The sequence below is a fragment of the Anarhichas minor genome, unplaced genomic scaffold (assembly GCF_050575085.1).
Source record: "Anarhichas minor isolate MPS153535 unplaced genomic scaffold, ASM5057508v1 ptg000045l, whole genome shotgun sequence".
NCBI lineage: Eukaryota > Metazoa > Chordata > Actinopteri > Perciformes > Anarhichadidae > Anarhichas > Anarhichas minor.
This window is the reverse complement of record NW_027466491.1, coordinates 6,403,609-6,418,390: the sequence shown is the minus strand read 5'-3', so window position 1 is coordinate 6,418,390 and position 14,782 is coordinate 6,403,609. Positions and strand designations below refer to the sequence as shown.

Sequence of the window (14,782 nt, the reverse complement as noted above, 5' to 3'; positions counted from 1 at the left end):
CTATGAAAGGAAATCTACTTTCAACTTGTAGGATTCTTGGTTTTAAATGCGTTAAACCCTTTAACAATTAGCTTCAAACAGGCCGCCTGGATTTATTTTGTTGTTTTGTCTCTAAAAGTGTCAGAAAATGTGCAGCAGAATTGTTGGCAACAAACACAAATTGAGGGCACAGACAAGAGAGCCTTTTCTCTACTTGAATCATAAATTATCATTTATGCCGTGACCCAGCTGCTGTTCATAATGTTAGTGAGGTTGGTTAAGTTTATAAATGTGAATCCCTGTGGGAAGTGCTAATAAAATGAGCTTATGTTAATTACCAATTAATAAGATGGCACCACAGACATTAGGAGTAGGAATAAATCATCTGTCAGTGGAGGAATGTTATAGCACACTATCAGCAGGTGTAGCCACACATGTCAGCAGGCCCGAGATGGACGATGTAAAAACCAGGAAAAGAAGAACAGTTTAAAGAGAGTCCTCCAGGCCGGGGCAGAGAAACGGAGAGCAAGGGAAGGGAAGAAGAGAAGAAAAGAGTGAGACGGAGAGGGGGAGAGAGAGAGAGAGAGAGAGAGAGAGAGAGAGAGAGAGAGAGAGAGAGAGAGACGTGGACAAGATGTTGGCCCTCAGGGTTAGATGGAGAGAGTGAAGAAAAGACTGAGAGAGAGATAGAGAGAGAGAGAGAGAGAGAGAGAGACAGGTTTCTAAGCTACCTCGACCCCTCGCCCTTTACAGAGGGCCTTTATAAGGCCCGGTCGCTGCCTGTCTCAGCACTCAAACTCCAAATTCCACCGAGGTTTGTGGACAGGATGGCAGTGACTTACTGCTGCAAGGAAAAGCTTCATACAGCAGTGAGGGTGCTCAAAGACACACACACACGCACATTCTAGCACACACTTGGAAAGACACACCCTCTCACAGATGCACACTCTGTCTTAACACACCTATCTTTCAGAGAGAGAAAATTGAGCAACCTCTGCTGCTATTTGGGGATGAGGACAGATATAAAACAAAAAGAAACCCACAAACACATTCACAGGTTATTTAAGTCCTGAATCAAATCTGTGTTGATATCAGTGGGATAGACGAATTATGCAAATCAACCTGTCAGTATCTCTTGGAAATGTCCAGCATGAACTGAGTGCACCCTATTGAGAAAAGGTGAGCAGACTGGTGAGCATCCCCACTGAAATAACCTTCTGTCACGAGGCTATGAAATCCAGCATGGTTACACTGAAAGAGGGACTATACTAGAGACAGAGGTGTGCTTATACAGGCCATCACAGTGTACAGTGTGTGGAAACTGTGTATGAGTCTAGCCTCCTGACTACCTCCGTGTTATGCTTGGCTTCCTGTTGGGCATTCCTGATATCCAGTGATTCTACCTTCTTTACCTTTAAGCAAACTTGACGGACACCCCGTTACGACAGGTTGCGCGACAAACTGGTGTATTTGTATCACAAAAAAAGGGTTTAAAGGAACTTCAAAATCCTCAATCAAGCAGGTGACAAAAATGTAAGTCATAAACAAAAGTTATATATGATCAAAATTCAGAATGTATAAAATGAAATAGATTCTAATCACACTCTTTGGAATTGGAGGAGCTATATTCTAGCAAAAACGGACAAAAAAAAGTTAATGACTCGATAAACCTCTTGAGGCAAAATTCATGTATGCTTGCTTGTTTAGATATTGCATCAAAAAAGAAATAACGCCGCAGCTGTCAAAACTGCAAAATAAGTCAATATCAATAATGTTGTCAATAGTAATGACAATGAAAAAAAACCAAACACCTGTCGGACGCTCTGAACACACCTGAATCACATTTACTGAAGGTTAAAAAAACTACCAGCCACCATATCATAACCACTAAGATTGCCAAAGGACAACAATTCAGTCTCCAAAACAAATCGCTGATTGGAAATAAAGCAGCTGCACCGCCAACCAATTGGCCAAACGGCTGCTAAATGGCAGTGTTTTTCGTAAGGGGCAAGCAGAGCCTAATCCCCTGCACTACAGAGCCATTGAGCCGGCATGAAGATAGCACCAAGAACGCTTACCTCTGTCTCCTGCTTTCCCGAATGGTCCCTTCAGCCGTGATGGAGATGCTGAGGGCTCCGGGACTTGGCCAATGGTGAGAGGTCGCACAGGGTGCCTTGAAGAGGGGAGGGCGCGTGTGTGAAGTGTGTGAAAGGTGTGTGTGTGTGCGTGTATGTGTAGGTCTGTGCGCTCTGGCAGACCTGAGTGCCCTGTCGCCTATGTGTGAAGGTAGGCACTGAGACTGATTGGACCAGAGCACATTGCTTTTGGTCAGTCGGAGTGCACCCACCCCACACCGTACACCCAAATGCACGACCATCTGAAATACCACACGCACACACACACTCACACACACCTACAGACACCAGACAGAGAGAAATAGAGGCCCCCCCAATGGCAAAATACTTTTTTATCCCTTACAAGAGTATCCTGTATTTTTCTAAGACTGTGGCTCAATCGGACTGAGATATTTGTCTGCCTTTTCCTGAGGTGAAACTCTGGCATGTGTTGCTTTCATGTATGGGGGGGGGGGGGGTCTACGGGGCCCTTGTACACAATGGAACCTCTGTGAGAAGCCCCTGTTAGCATGGTGCTGAGAGGAAGTCCCCTCTTGGAGGAAGGCCTCTGCCCTCCCTTTTAGTTGAAGCTGCTTTCTCTTTGCACCGTCGCTCGCTAAACGTTCTGCCTCAACTACAGATTTGAGTTCAGTCGTGGGATACTATAACATGGCTGATGAGACGAGAACCGAAGATACCTGAGGGACGTGCTTCTTGTGCATTTCTGTACCAATGTGGGTGCGCGTTCAAAGAGGTGCTATACACTCATAGACTGTCTTCAATGTGCATTGTTTAAGCAAAAAGAAAAGGACACACACAGGATGCTACTGGCTAGCTTTACTCTGTCAGCTTTATTTGCCCACGATTTTGTCTCAACCCCTCTCTCTCACTCCCATGGTAACTCAAGACCTTTTGATGAGTGAGGGGAAAAGGACCGAGCGGGAATGCCAGAAATCCTTCTGCACCTGCCATATAGGCTGGGATTTATTTTCAGGGCTTTTCTTCTGCTAAGCATTCTCAAAAGGCAAAGAGCCGAATGCCCAAAAAAGCTTGAGACAACGATTGATGCACAGTGTATGACACAGTTTATTGTAAAGAACCTCAGAAGTCCTGCAGAGTTGGTCCACTCTGTCAAGGCATTCATATAGTAGCTGTCAGTGAGATAAAGTAAATAGTTATTTTGAACCAAAAAATAACATAGATGGTAAAGAGAAAAATTTGCTGTCTTAAATCACAACAGCCAAACTTTATTTTTTTCCAGGTTTGAAAAAACTTTTGATTTTTTGACCATATCATGTGGATGTTTATCTACAGTACTGTATGTTCACTTTCTAATGAAAAGATTAGTTCCCTAATGTTATTATTCAATATATTTGACAGAATTTGGAGGAAAACCTCCCTCATACCACAAATTGTACAATTATTATTTGTACATGTACATTTACATTTAAGTTGCATTAAAATGTAATATAAATAATGGAGTTGTAAAAAGAGGAGAAAATATCACTTGGACACATGCTCATCTTCAGATGTTTTATTCAAATTGAAGACAATTCAAATGAAATCTCTTGGTCAGTTTATTCAGAAAAATAACACCCAGAATTAAAAAAACGTGTCGGCATTTTCTTTTAAAACAGTCATCAAATTTATTTTGTATACAAAACATTAAGGATGTCCATGGATATCTTTTGTATTCTTTTTTTTCTCCAATATTAAATACAAATAAATGACCTACTGTAAATATGCATATTTACAGTAGGTCATTTATAGAGTAGAGTATTTTTCTAAAGTAATTGAGACAGCAAACCTAAAACACAAGACCATTAATTTGGCTTCAAGTCTACAAGTATAAAGCAAAGTGTTTCCTGAAATAATAGAAATAAAAGGAAAAAGGACATTTAGCCTACATATTCATAAGCTTTGCCTCCTGCTCAAAGACGCATAATCACAATGAGTCCTCAACATATCATTAACACATTTTGCTCTCCGATCCCCAAAAATCACTGTCATGCTCAATTATAGTCACATTTTTATTCTGAATGCAAATGTTTAGACCAAAATAAGGCACAACAAGTGGTCAATAGATTGCAGCATCAATACAGCTTCTAACCTGCCAGTTCCTTGTCATTTTTAAAAAACTTTCTTTGAGATGTTATTCAAATTTCTCTGAAACAAAATCAATGTTTTCTGGAACTGAAAGGAACTTTTCCCTAAACCACAGCAATGAAACAAGTTGATGCCGACTAATGTCAAATATTTCCGATTCAAAAACATGCAAATGTTACTCATGTCAACAGTTCAGATTCACAGATAATCATCAGTTGTGGGAAATTAGAATTCGCCTACAACACACCGATGATTTGTTTTCCTTTAGATGACAATGGACCTCAGGAGACGGAAGCACAGAATGACATCCCTGGGAATTGGTGGCTTAATCGTATTGCCATCCAGTCTGAGATAGCGCAGGCGAGGAACACTTTCGTTAACGGAGTCGTCCACAGCGTCCAAGGCGACAGGACAGACGTTGGCGCCACTTACACCTGTAAATACACAAAGGCAATGAATGAGTTATTATAGCATTCCAGGATACCTCTCTGATAAATGATCCTATTCAATAGATACATAGAATAAACAGCTGTGGGTGTTTTGGGAAAATGTCAAACTTACTTTTGATATTGTTGTGGTCAAGGTGAAGTTGTTCAAGGCCTGATGAAATGAAGGGAACCTCGGTCAGCTGGTTGTGAGACAGCTGCAAGTCCAAAATGCTGGAGACATTGAACACATTTTGGGGAACTCCACTGCTGCCAAGCTTGTTGTGGTTGAGCCTCAGAAATGCCACTTTTGGCAAATCTTTGAAGTAGCCGGCTGGGATCTTCTCAATGTTGTTTCCATCAAGGAAAAGCTGGGTAGTGGTGGGTGGTAGGCCAAGAGGCATGCTATTCAACTGGTTCTTGGCTAGATTGATCTGTACCAAGTTTTTTAGACCCTTCAGGCTCACCTCAGTCACATCATCATCCATCAGCTTGTTTCCTTGGAGGTCCAAGAGGATAAGCTTATCCAGACCAATGAAGACACGAGAAGGGATCCTGGAGATAAGATTGCGAGAGAGACGTAGATGCTCCAGGCTGGCTGGCAGGGGAGATGGCACAGAGGACAACAGATTCTCATCCATGTAGAGGTGCACCAGGTGAGACATTGCACTAAGGACACCTTCTTCTACTCCCTTACTATTGATTTTGTTGCGGTTTAGGTTCAACCAGCGCAGCTGGGTGGCGTTACGCAGGGCATCTGCTGACAGGACTTCGATTAGATTGTTCTGCAGGTAGAGATACCATGTGTGTGGAGGGATGTTTGGGATGCTCTTTAGGCCTTTATTGTCACAGTAGACAGCACGAGGGAAGTTAGTGGGGCAGCGACACTCTTTAGGGCAGGCTTGGATCTGGGCCATATATTCCTCATAGGGCATGTCTTGGCCGAGAACTTGCCCAACCAGGCACAAGCAGAGTAGGCTCAGGAGAAGTGCCATGTCGATGCCCAACCTATGATGAAAAGGGAGACAAAACTATCTTATAGATGCTTGTGTAATGTGCTACAGTGTTACACACAAGAGGATCAGATAATTTGCAAAGGATTGGGGACTGTGAGGAATTAGGACCACACTATCTCTAATGACCGATACAACTGTTAGAACCTGTGTCTGTTTCATGTTCAAGATTAATAACAGTCTTGGTTAGGCCTTTCATATAGAAATCTAAAATACACACACTTTAAATCCTGCAAATCATGTAGCTGGCATCAAATACGAAGGCATTGGCTGACTAAGCGTTCACAAATGCACACTTGTTAAAACCCGGGCCCAAATTAGCCACCTACTTTAGTTGCCTACTTTACCACTGATGTCATTATCATTAAATTCCAATGGCAGCTGAGGGTAACCTGCTCTTTCTGGGTCATTTCTTTTTTTGCTTTGCCTGCCGATGACACGTGAAGCTCCAAAAACAGGAAGCAGGTCAACTTTAATTGTATTAGGACAATCTTGAAGCTCAGACTTGAAGACTTTGCATGTCAGTTGTAAGATGCATACTGTTCATCCGGCTTTTGATTGCAACATGTATGGCCACACATTTCTAAGTCCACTTGCTTTGGTTTGTACAGCTGATACAATGATGCATGCAAATAAACACATGCAAACAATCACTTCACGAGAACCGAATTCTTCCCCATGTTAGTGATGGCAGTTGAGGGAAATGGCAGATGGCCTGGTACTAACAACTCACAGGGGTAAAGTGAGATGCAAAAGGTAGTATACAATAGATACTATGTAACAGACAAGTGCAAAAACAAAAAAAGAGAGGTGAAACAAACAAAATCTGAAATCAGCTCTATCATCTTCCATCCAACCATCTCTTAAGTTTCTACTTGATTCCCCTCAGCTGCCATCTGGTGCTTGTTTGAATTCTTGATGCGCTCCATGTTTGCCTGGAACTCATTTTGGGATGGGCGTACATCAAAGACAAAGCCGCCACACCTGTTTTGAGATTTGTTTCCCTGCTTTTTTACTGTACAAGGGTAAAAGCTTCTTGACCCAGCTTTGGGATACGAGGTGTGGTGCAAATGATAAAATTGTTATCCATGTTTCCGTAAAGGTAAAACCCAATCACCTGATGCAAGACTAACATCTAACGAACCACCATCAAGCCATATCAATGTTTTTGCCTTCCAGAAACCCAGCTTACCTTAAACTCTGTACGTTCCTTCTTGCCTTTGTCCTTCCTCAGCAAGTTATCAAGCGTAGTCCCAAATGATGGCTGTACCTCTCTCTTCCCTGTATTTGTACTGCTATTTTTTTCTTTCAACCCGTGCCAACCTGTCATTCATGATGACACCAAAGCTTCCCTTGGCCAATGAGATTCTCCCCGGATCAAAGGTCATAATCCCATGGCGTTGTATAGTGTGCTAAGCCTTTTTAGTACTTGAGACATGACCCACTTACAAACAGGCTAATACAAGCCTACCTGTTTATTTTGTTCGCTGGCTTCCACATGTACAACCCGTCCTCCTTTGGTTGGCATGATTGATCCTTTTTTTTTAAACTCCACTCACAAATCCCTTGGCGTCCTTTAGTGACCTTTTGCGCTAATTTAGTGCTGCTGCTGTCCACGATGCGATCAGATCAGGATTGATTGTCAGTCTTACAGTATTTGCAGTCAACACAGAATGTGGGATGAACACAAAGTCCACAAATACAGCTCAGTATAATTGTAATTTACAGATGATCGTCTCTAAATGCAAGCAAGAGGCCATCACGACTGTTTACCAAGAATGTAAGCACATTATCCCCAAAATGAGACTTTTTTTACCTGGGAAGATGTGGCCTTGGTCCGATAGATCTTAGGTCAGATTTCGAGTAAATATAGAGCATAGAACATAGAAGATATTCACAAGGCAGTGCTCATTGGAATTTTGTGCCTGATGATATAAGTGCAGTGCAGTATGCGTAATTGACTCTTAGATACTACATTTTGTTCTGTATGGTAAATTGTGAGGATTTTGGTGAGTATCTAAGTTACAATGTTAGGAGGGATGGCACGTTCTCAGGCTTGACTGCTAAAGCATCTAGCACAGAGATGACGCACTCTACTTCTTAAGTACAAAACGTTGCCTGCATGAGGGTTGAGGGTGTTACGGGAGAGAGGTCAAGCTTAATCTGGGGGGATTTTACTGCACGCTTGCCAGGCAAATTGTTTTTGTACAAGCTAGCCAGTATCAGGATTGGTGACCCTTCAACATGCCAGCGTGAGATTGAGCTAATTTCCAGGGATGACGGTAAAGGCAGCAGGATAATCACAGCTGGGTTGGGTGAGGATAGGGGCAAGACTTATCCATGATCAGCCATGCAATCCCATCATAGTGCCTCCTCTGTTTGCCAAGGTGCGTTTGTGAACAGGGATGTAATCTTGTATGATCAGTTACACATCCAGACGTTAGCCCTGAGCAGATTTAAAGGAATTGTACAAAGACAAATCGCTATCTAGATGAATGGACATGTTTGCACACACGTTTGCATACTATCCTAACAAGCTTGGTGACTTCACTTCTTTGCATCTCCAATGTGTTCTTTGAGCTCATAGTAAATTAAAGAAGACAAATGTCCTTGTCTCTCAGGATGATGCAGTTTGCTGTCAGACTGCAGAGGCTAACAACAGTTACATAAACCGGCAACCTTATAAAAGTTTTGGGATGAAATCAACAATCAGTCAAACTGATATGCATTTGGTGCAACCGTTACGTCAAGGCAGGCACCTGAACAATGAGTAACCAAGCAGCTATATAAAATAACAGAAATTACAAAGTTTTAAAATACAATTAACAAGGTATAAATAACGCTTTGTTTATATTTGATTTAACTGAAAATGGGTGTGATTTGATAAAAACGTTTACTGACTTGCACACAAGAGATGGGGCATTCTTCCAGTCTCATTAATAGTCATTAATAATGTGTGTTGAATGGTCCAACTGTTGAAAATGGTGAATCAGGGCTCCACATATCTGCAAAATGGAACAGAAATTTCTGAAAACAAATGTTGGCTACAATCTCCCTGACAGACTAAGGAGAAACACATGCAGAGGAATATGATAATACTCATTTCCTGCCAGGGCCTTTGTGTCTGAGCCAGCTATGTTAATTATACAACGGATTGTATTTGCGCTGCATGGGTTTTGTGGGATCGGTTCCAGTTGATGGCTTTGCTGAAATCCACTTCATAACTTTGAAACATTTGGAAGAGTTTACATGGCACACTGCATCCAAAGCTGAGAAAGTGACTGTGTTTATGGATGATTATGTGGAAATAAATACAGGTTTGGCAGTATGTGACTTTCCAAGATGTGTGTCATTTGCAAACTTCGTAGTTTAATTTTTCGTAGTTCATTCATTTCCAGGTTTGATTGTAAAACTTTTGCAAATTCATTAATTAGAAATCAATCAATCAATCTTGATCCCGACCAAAGCCTCCAAATTCATTAGATAAACTGTGACCGAAAGAGAAACTGCACGTATCAACTGAGACATTTTCATAAAACACTTTCAAAATTTACTTCACCTTTTTTATGTAATACCTGCAAGTTCAGAAACATAGGCATGCAAGGTGCACCACATCAAATGCAAAGATCAATCCAATCAGATGTAAACCATCTGAAAAATGCACTGTCCAAGCCTTTGACTCCCCCTCTTCAAACAGTTTTTTACTTAAGAAATATAAGATCATCTTTACCTGGTCCTCCGACTGGTGTGAGTGGTCTCCATGCAGCCAGGTGTGGTTCAGTTCTGCTTCTCCAATGAATAGCTCTAATGATTGTCCGCAGTGTCACTGTTAAGCCCAGTTAGACTTGTAATGTTGTTGGTTTGATTCCCCAAAGGCAGCACTTTGGACACCGGTTGAACCGAGAGGATGGAGCATGTGTTGTTGGTGGGAGGACGATTGTGTTTGAGTTGGGATGTCCTTTTAGAGTTTGTGTTGTCTGCTTTTCTGCCAGCCCAGCATTTTTTTCCGCCTCTTTTTGTTTTGTCTCCTTGTTTTTTTTGTTTTTAGAAATTGAAGTCATCAGTGTGGTGTTCAGGGTGAAATGGCTGTCACTCCACCCAACTTAACCATTTGGTCTACAGAGGAGGATTCGCTCTTTACCTAGTACTATGGGGGATGGGTGCACAGCCACAGCCATTTTATGGCTCGTTTCAGCTCACAGGCCTTTGGGTGTGTTTACTAGGCTGTCAGGTGAGGTTACAGAGCAGCTTAGAGGGGTTTGCTCTCAGACACTCACACCCAACTTTTTATAGGAAAATTTTACTTCTTTTTTTTTTTTACAACTCAAGTAATTACTCACTTACGTCACTGTAGAATTTTTTTTACACTTGGTCATTGCCAGAAAAAGGTTGACAATACAACACTGTCTAATGTGGTGGAACAGAAGCCCCACACCACTATTAAAGTTAACCACTTATTTGGAAGTAAAAGTTTAACTTTATTAGTTTTAGAGTGGCTCACCCGTAAGATATCATGGGAAATAATAATTCCAGGAAACCTGAGGCTGTTGACAAGCATTTATCCTACTGTTAGTGTGCATTTTCAGTTTGATGCTTTGTATGCAAAGATCTAAAACAAAGAGCTAAATCAAACGGCATGTGTGCACATTAATATATCAATTAAGAATACCTGCCTACCCTGTTCTCCAGAGTTTCCTTTGTATTAAGATCTGCAAATGTGCTGCTGTTCGGTTGTTGGTCCTTCTTGTTTTTCTGTGTTGGTCCATAGGATCTGTCTTGTCAGTAGACTCAAAACTATTCGATGGATTGCCGGGAAATTTTGGAAAAGAAATTTGTGGTTCCCAGATGATGAATTTGAATTACTTTGGTGATCCCCTGACATTTCCTCCAGTGCCATCATGAGGTAGACTTTTGTGGTTTTGAGTGAAATGTCTTTACACCTATGGATGGATTGCCATGAAATTTGGTACACACATTCTTATCCACCTCAGGAGGAAGCTTACACAATAAGATGGGGCACATGATAAACATACCTGCTAAACAACAGTATGTTAGCATTGCCATTCATAAAATGAATGTTCGCTTAAAGCCGTGAGGTGCATACAACTTGTTGTTATATGTATGGGTGGGTAATAAGGATCAAATCTATTGACTGATACTAAAAACTTCAGGTAGTTTCTCTTTTTTATGTTTTTGCAAATTTTGAATATTAAGTTCAACAAATATGTGACTTCATTCCTTTTAAACTTGAATTATATTTATTAAGATTAGGACACAAATTTACTTTGACTACATCCAAAGAAGAACCTTGGTTGATGAATTATATTGTGGCCGTCTATCACCCCTCCCCATCTTCTTGCCTTTTGTCTCAGCCCAGCTGTGTGTGCGTTAAGGGATCAGATGGAACATCTGGATCCAATGTCAACACTTTTGGGGAAAACAAGAAATGTACAAGAGATGGAGAGAGAGCTTGAAATAAAGAGGTAAGGGAAAAATCCAACAACACTTAGGAAGCAACTGCAAAGTGTCAGTTGAGTAAAATCTGTAGAGAAAAGTTAGACTATAGATTAGGGTGACGATGGATGGACACAGAATATGAATAACAACAGACATAAATAGAGATAAGAGCTGGAGATGGTCTAGACTGAAGCACAATCTTTTGAGTTGGGCTGCCTGGCTGCAACAGCTGATTATACTTCCCCTCACCATCTCAAGCAGGAAGATATGAGGCTCACGGCTTTATAAAAGGACTTTATTGTCTATTGTCTAGACACGGGCAGCAGGAGCTCCACTCAGGATTTAAATAAGGGCGACCCAGGAGGAAGAGGAGGAAATTGTCCTGGATTGGAAATCGGTACAAATGACCGTATAAAAACATGTGAAATGTGCAAAAAGCTGTTAAAACAAACATGTAACATGTTTTAAAGGTCATGGTAGTGAGCAGACTGCTAATAATTTTACCCGCCGACTTGTATTGGATGGCATATAGAAGTGTTGGGTGTCATTGATACCTCCCAGCAACTCCAAGACAGAAGACTACTGACTTTCATTCTCATAAGTGGGTCAAACTTGAAGTAGAACTCAACTTTACAGCTGGATCTACTTACAAACACCTATCAGGAATCAAATGTGACATCTGGAAGACATAACAACTACAAATGCCACAAACCTAATCAACTAACCTACACACTTTAAATAGTGTCTGCTGTATTAAGGAACTCTTGACTAATACTCAAACAAGTGTTTCCAGCACATGTGGTACACATCAGCGAGGATTTGTGGTGTACTTACAGTTACTGCAGAGCTTTGCAAAGGCACCATTGACACTGTAGAAAGAGTTAATGTCAAGTAAAGACAGTGACTCTGAATCTTTGCTCCTGATTTATTATCCACAGTGCGTTCATATATCACGAGGAACACTTTAGAGGATGTAACAGGGTTACAGGGTAATTTCCTGCAATGATGACAGTTATCTGCCTTGTCTTTTATTATATAAAGATTAGAATTGTTTCCAATTCTTGAATTGAGAATAGTCTGCGGTGGCGTCCAGACATTACAGATGCTGATACTCGTTGGAACACTTGCACTGATAATGAAAAGCAGAATTTTATAGCTTTGACAATATCCAGAGTCTTTTTCTGTTGATGTAGGCACAATTTGATCCAGTTTAGTGGTCATCATTACTAAATAGTCCAACACGACACGCACAATCGTATGTTTTGAGCTGCAGTTAAACACACAAAATTTATAATTCACCATGACTGAATTGTAAATTTGTTTCAACTGTTACATCTGTTAATGTGCTCTTGTAAATAAAAAAAGACTTCAATATTCAAACACCAACATCAATTCCATATGAAGACTTATTCAGTCTTTTTACTGGTAAATTGGACGGTGCAGAAACCAAAAGGAATGTGCTGATTTTCAAAGTTTTATTTCCCCCTGGCACACAATAAAAACACATTTCTCAGACTCCTCCAACAGTAAGATGAAAAGCACCTCACTACCACGAAGGGGCCAACAATCTGAGCCTTATTCCTCCTTATTTAGTTTTGAAGGGACCTATTGAGATGCAAAACTGTGGAGAAAAATGTTAAGCTATGGTTTTCTCTGCAGGAAAATAGCCCAAAAGACCTTTGATGAACCTGCATGAATGGTTTCTTAATACATTTCAGTAAAGAAAAGTTTAAACATAGGGTTCTAGAGAAATGATAACATTGATCACTTTTGACCACGAGTGAGCCTGTATCTAATTGCAAACTGTATGCTTGGACAGTCCTCAAGGCAACTTTCCCTGTTTGTATTGAAGCTCCACAGGGAAGCTTAACTGAAAAAAAACTACGTACTTTGAAATCATCATGGGGTATTTGTGGTTTCTGTCTGAGACAGTTGGAAGGGTAGATTTACATAGAAAATATCTGGAATTGTGCAAAACCCTGCAACCCCTGCATCCCTCCAGGACCAGCAGTTTGTTTTTGTTTCACTCGAGGCTACATTTAAAGGTAGGATAGAGCAAAGATTATAGGTACTCTAAGTACAGTAAATACTGTAAACTAATGACTTGAGAGACACAAAGGGAAGTCAGGAGAATACAAGATACAGATGAAGACCACAAGGTACGGCTCTTTGAAAACAGTTGGGACATGAGTGTAAACAGTTTAGCTGAAACACACCATCTTCCATCTTAAAAACATTTTTTTTCCCTTTTATAAATCACGGGAAACATTATGACTTCATCCTAAAGATTTAGGCCTGAAATAAATAAAATAGCGGCTAAGAACTGACAGCACACTCCACAGAGTAAGACAGCCCACTCTCACCAACTGGCGTGTGACGTGTTTTCCTGTTACATTGTTTCTGAATGTATTTTCAACGTACTTATTTTAAGCATAGCCATTATGTTTTTTATTGCCTTAACCTAACTGCTCCTGTCACAGTAGTTTTGTTGCCTTAATATAACTGCAACCAATTTCGTGGTGTCGACATGGCGTAAAATTACATGTAAAATGCTTAATAATGACACGCGTAAATATCAGAAATGTCATGCTATTTATATGCCTTCCCATGACATTGGGTTGAGTAAGTAGTAAGTATAAGTTTTATATTATTATATACTGTAATATATTATCTCGGTGGACAGACTGACTTGGCTCCAGTTTATTACTAAAAGCAGACGATAAGAGAGGGGTTTCTAATGTTTGTATTACCTATGTAACCATTATAGAGCAATATGATTCTTAGTATTCTAGGTCTGGGTATAATCAATTCATTGTCACTGACATCAATTCCGAGATTTGCAGAGAATACCCCAATTTGGTTATATTATACCTTTATTCAAAGATTATAAACACATACTTTGTAACCAATGGATTTCTTACACCAGCCAAATGCATTTATTTTGTCTAACTTGAAAGTTGCCTTATAAATACCATAAATGCTATCCTTAAAGCTAATTACACTTCCTCTGAATCAAATAAGATGGCTTCATCAATTTGTTTCCATACATGCTTGAAATTAATTACAGCAGGCTTAAAAAGCAATATCATACAAATATGTTGGAAACATAGTTTATTCAACTGTTTTTGGTTTCCTCACAGCAAATCCAAGAGCAGTTACTGAGTCAAAGGCCACAAAAAGAAATCACGATAAAATGGAAAATGACCCAAACAAAATGTGTTATTACTTCAACCAACATGACACTGCTGCCAAGTTGATTTTGTATGGGCAAGAAGCATTTATCAAACATAGTGAACAACAATGTAACAATGACGGCACCTCAACTGCAAAAGCTGTAGTTTATTATGAAAGAATGGTACCATTGGTTGCATGCAAATAATGCAAATGTATACAAATCAGGGATGCACATTTAAGTTGACAGCTAGGAATTAGGTATGGTAAAGAAACAATTTGAATTGTGATTTCTTGGAAACATCATCCATCATCTCAAGGTTTAGCTAAGCAGAAAAAAGGTTGTGTCAAGAATACTACCGTCTTCATCAAGTGTCATTTATTAAACTCTTTAGAACTTCAGAAACAGCTTAGTTGGCTCTAAATTGGAATTAAAAGAGTTATTTCCAATAAGAAATCGACATTTCTCAGTTGGGTATATGTGTACATGTTTTTCCTTTGTAGTTCAAAAAAGTCA

General features: G+C 40.2%; 1 protein-coding gene across 1 annotated transcript; it reads right to left on the bottom strand.

Moving 5' to 3' along the window:
* Window positions 1–4,463: 4,463 nt before the first annotated feature.
* On the bottom strand, window positions 4,464–9,522 carry kera (keratocan). The gene is made up of 3 exons (XM_076111849.1): window positions 9,368–9,522; window positions 4,761–5,632; window positions 4,464–4,633 (listed from the first exon to the last, which is right to left on the bottom strand). Exons 1-3 carry the CDS (start codon window positions 9,397–9,399, stop codon window positions 4,464–4,466), a joined length of 1,074 nt encoding a protein of 357 aa, XP_075967964.1. The 5' UTR covers window positions 9,400–9,522.
* Between the last annotated feature and the right edge of the window lie 5,260 nt (window positions 9,523–14,782).

Coding starts and splice junctions, on each gene's coding strand:
- kera (XM_076111849.1), bottom strand. CDS start 9,399: ATGGAGACCACTCACACCAGTCGGAGGACCAG. Junction 5,633..9,367: donor CACACCAGTCGGAGGACCAG/GTAAAGATGATC, acceptor TTTTCATCATAG/GTTGGGCATCGACATGGCAC. Junction 4,634..4,760: donor TGACCACAACAATATCAAAA/GTAAGTTTGACA, acceptor GTGTATTTACAG/GTGTAAGTGGCGCCAACGTC.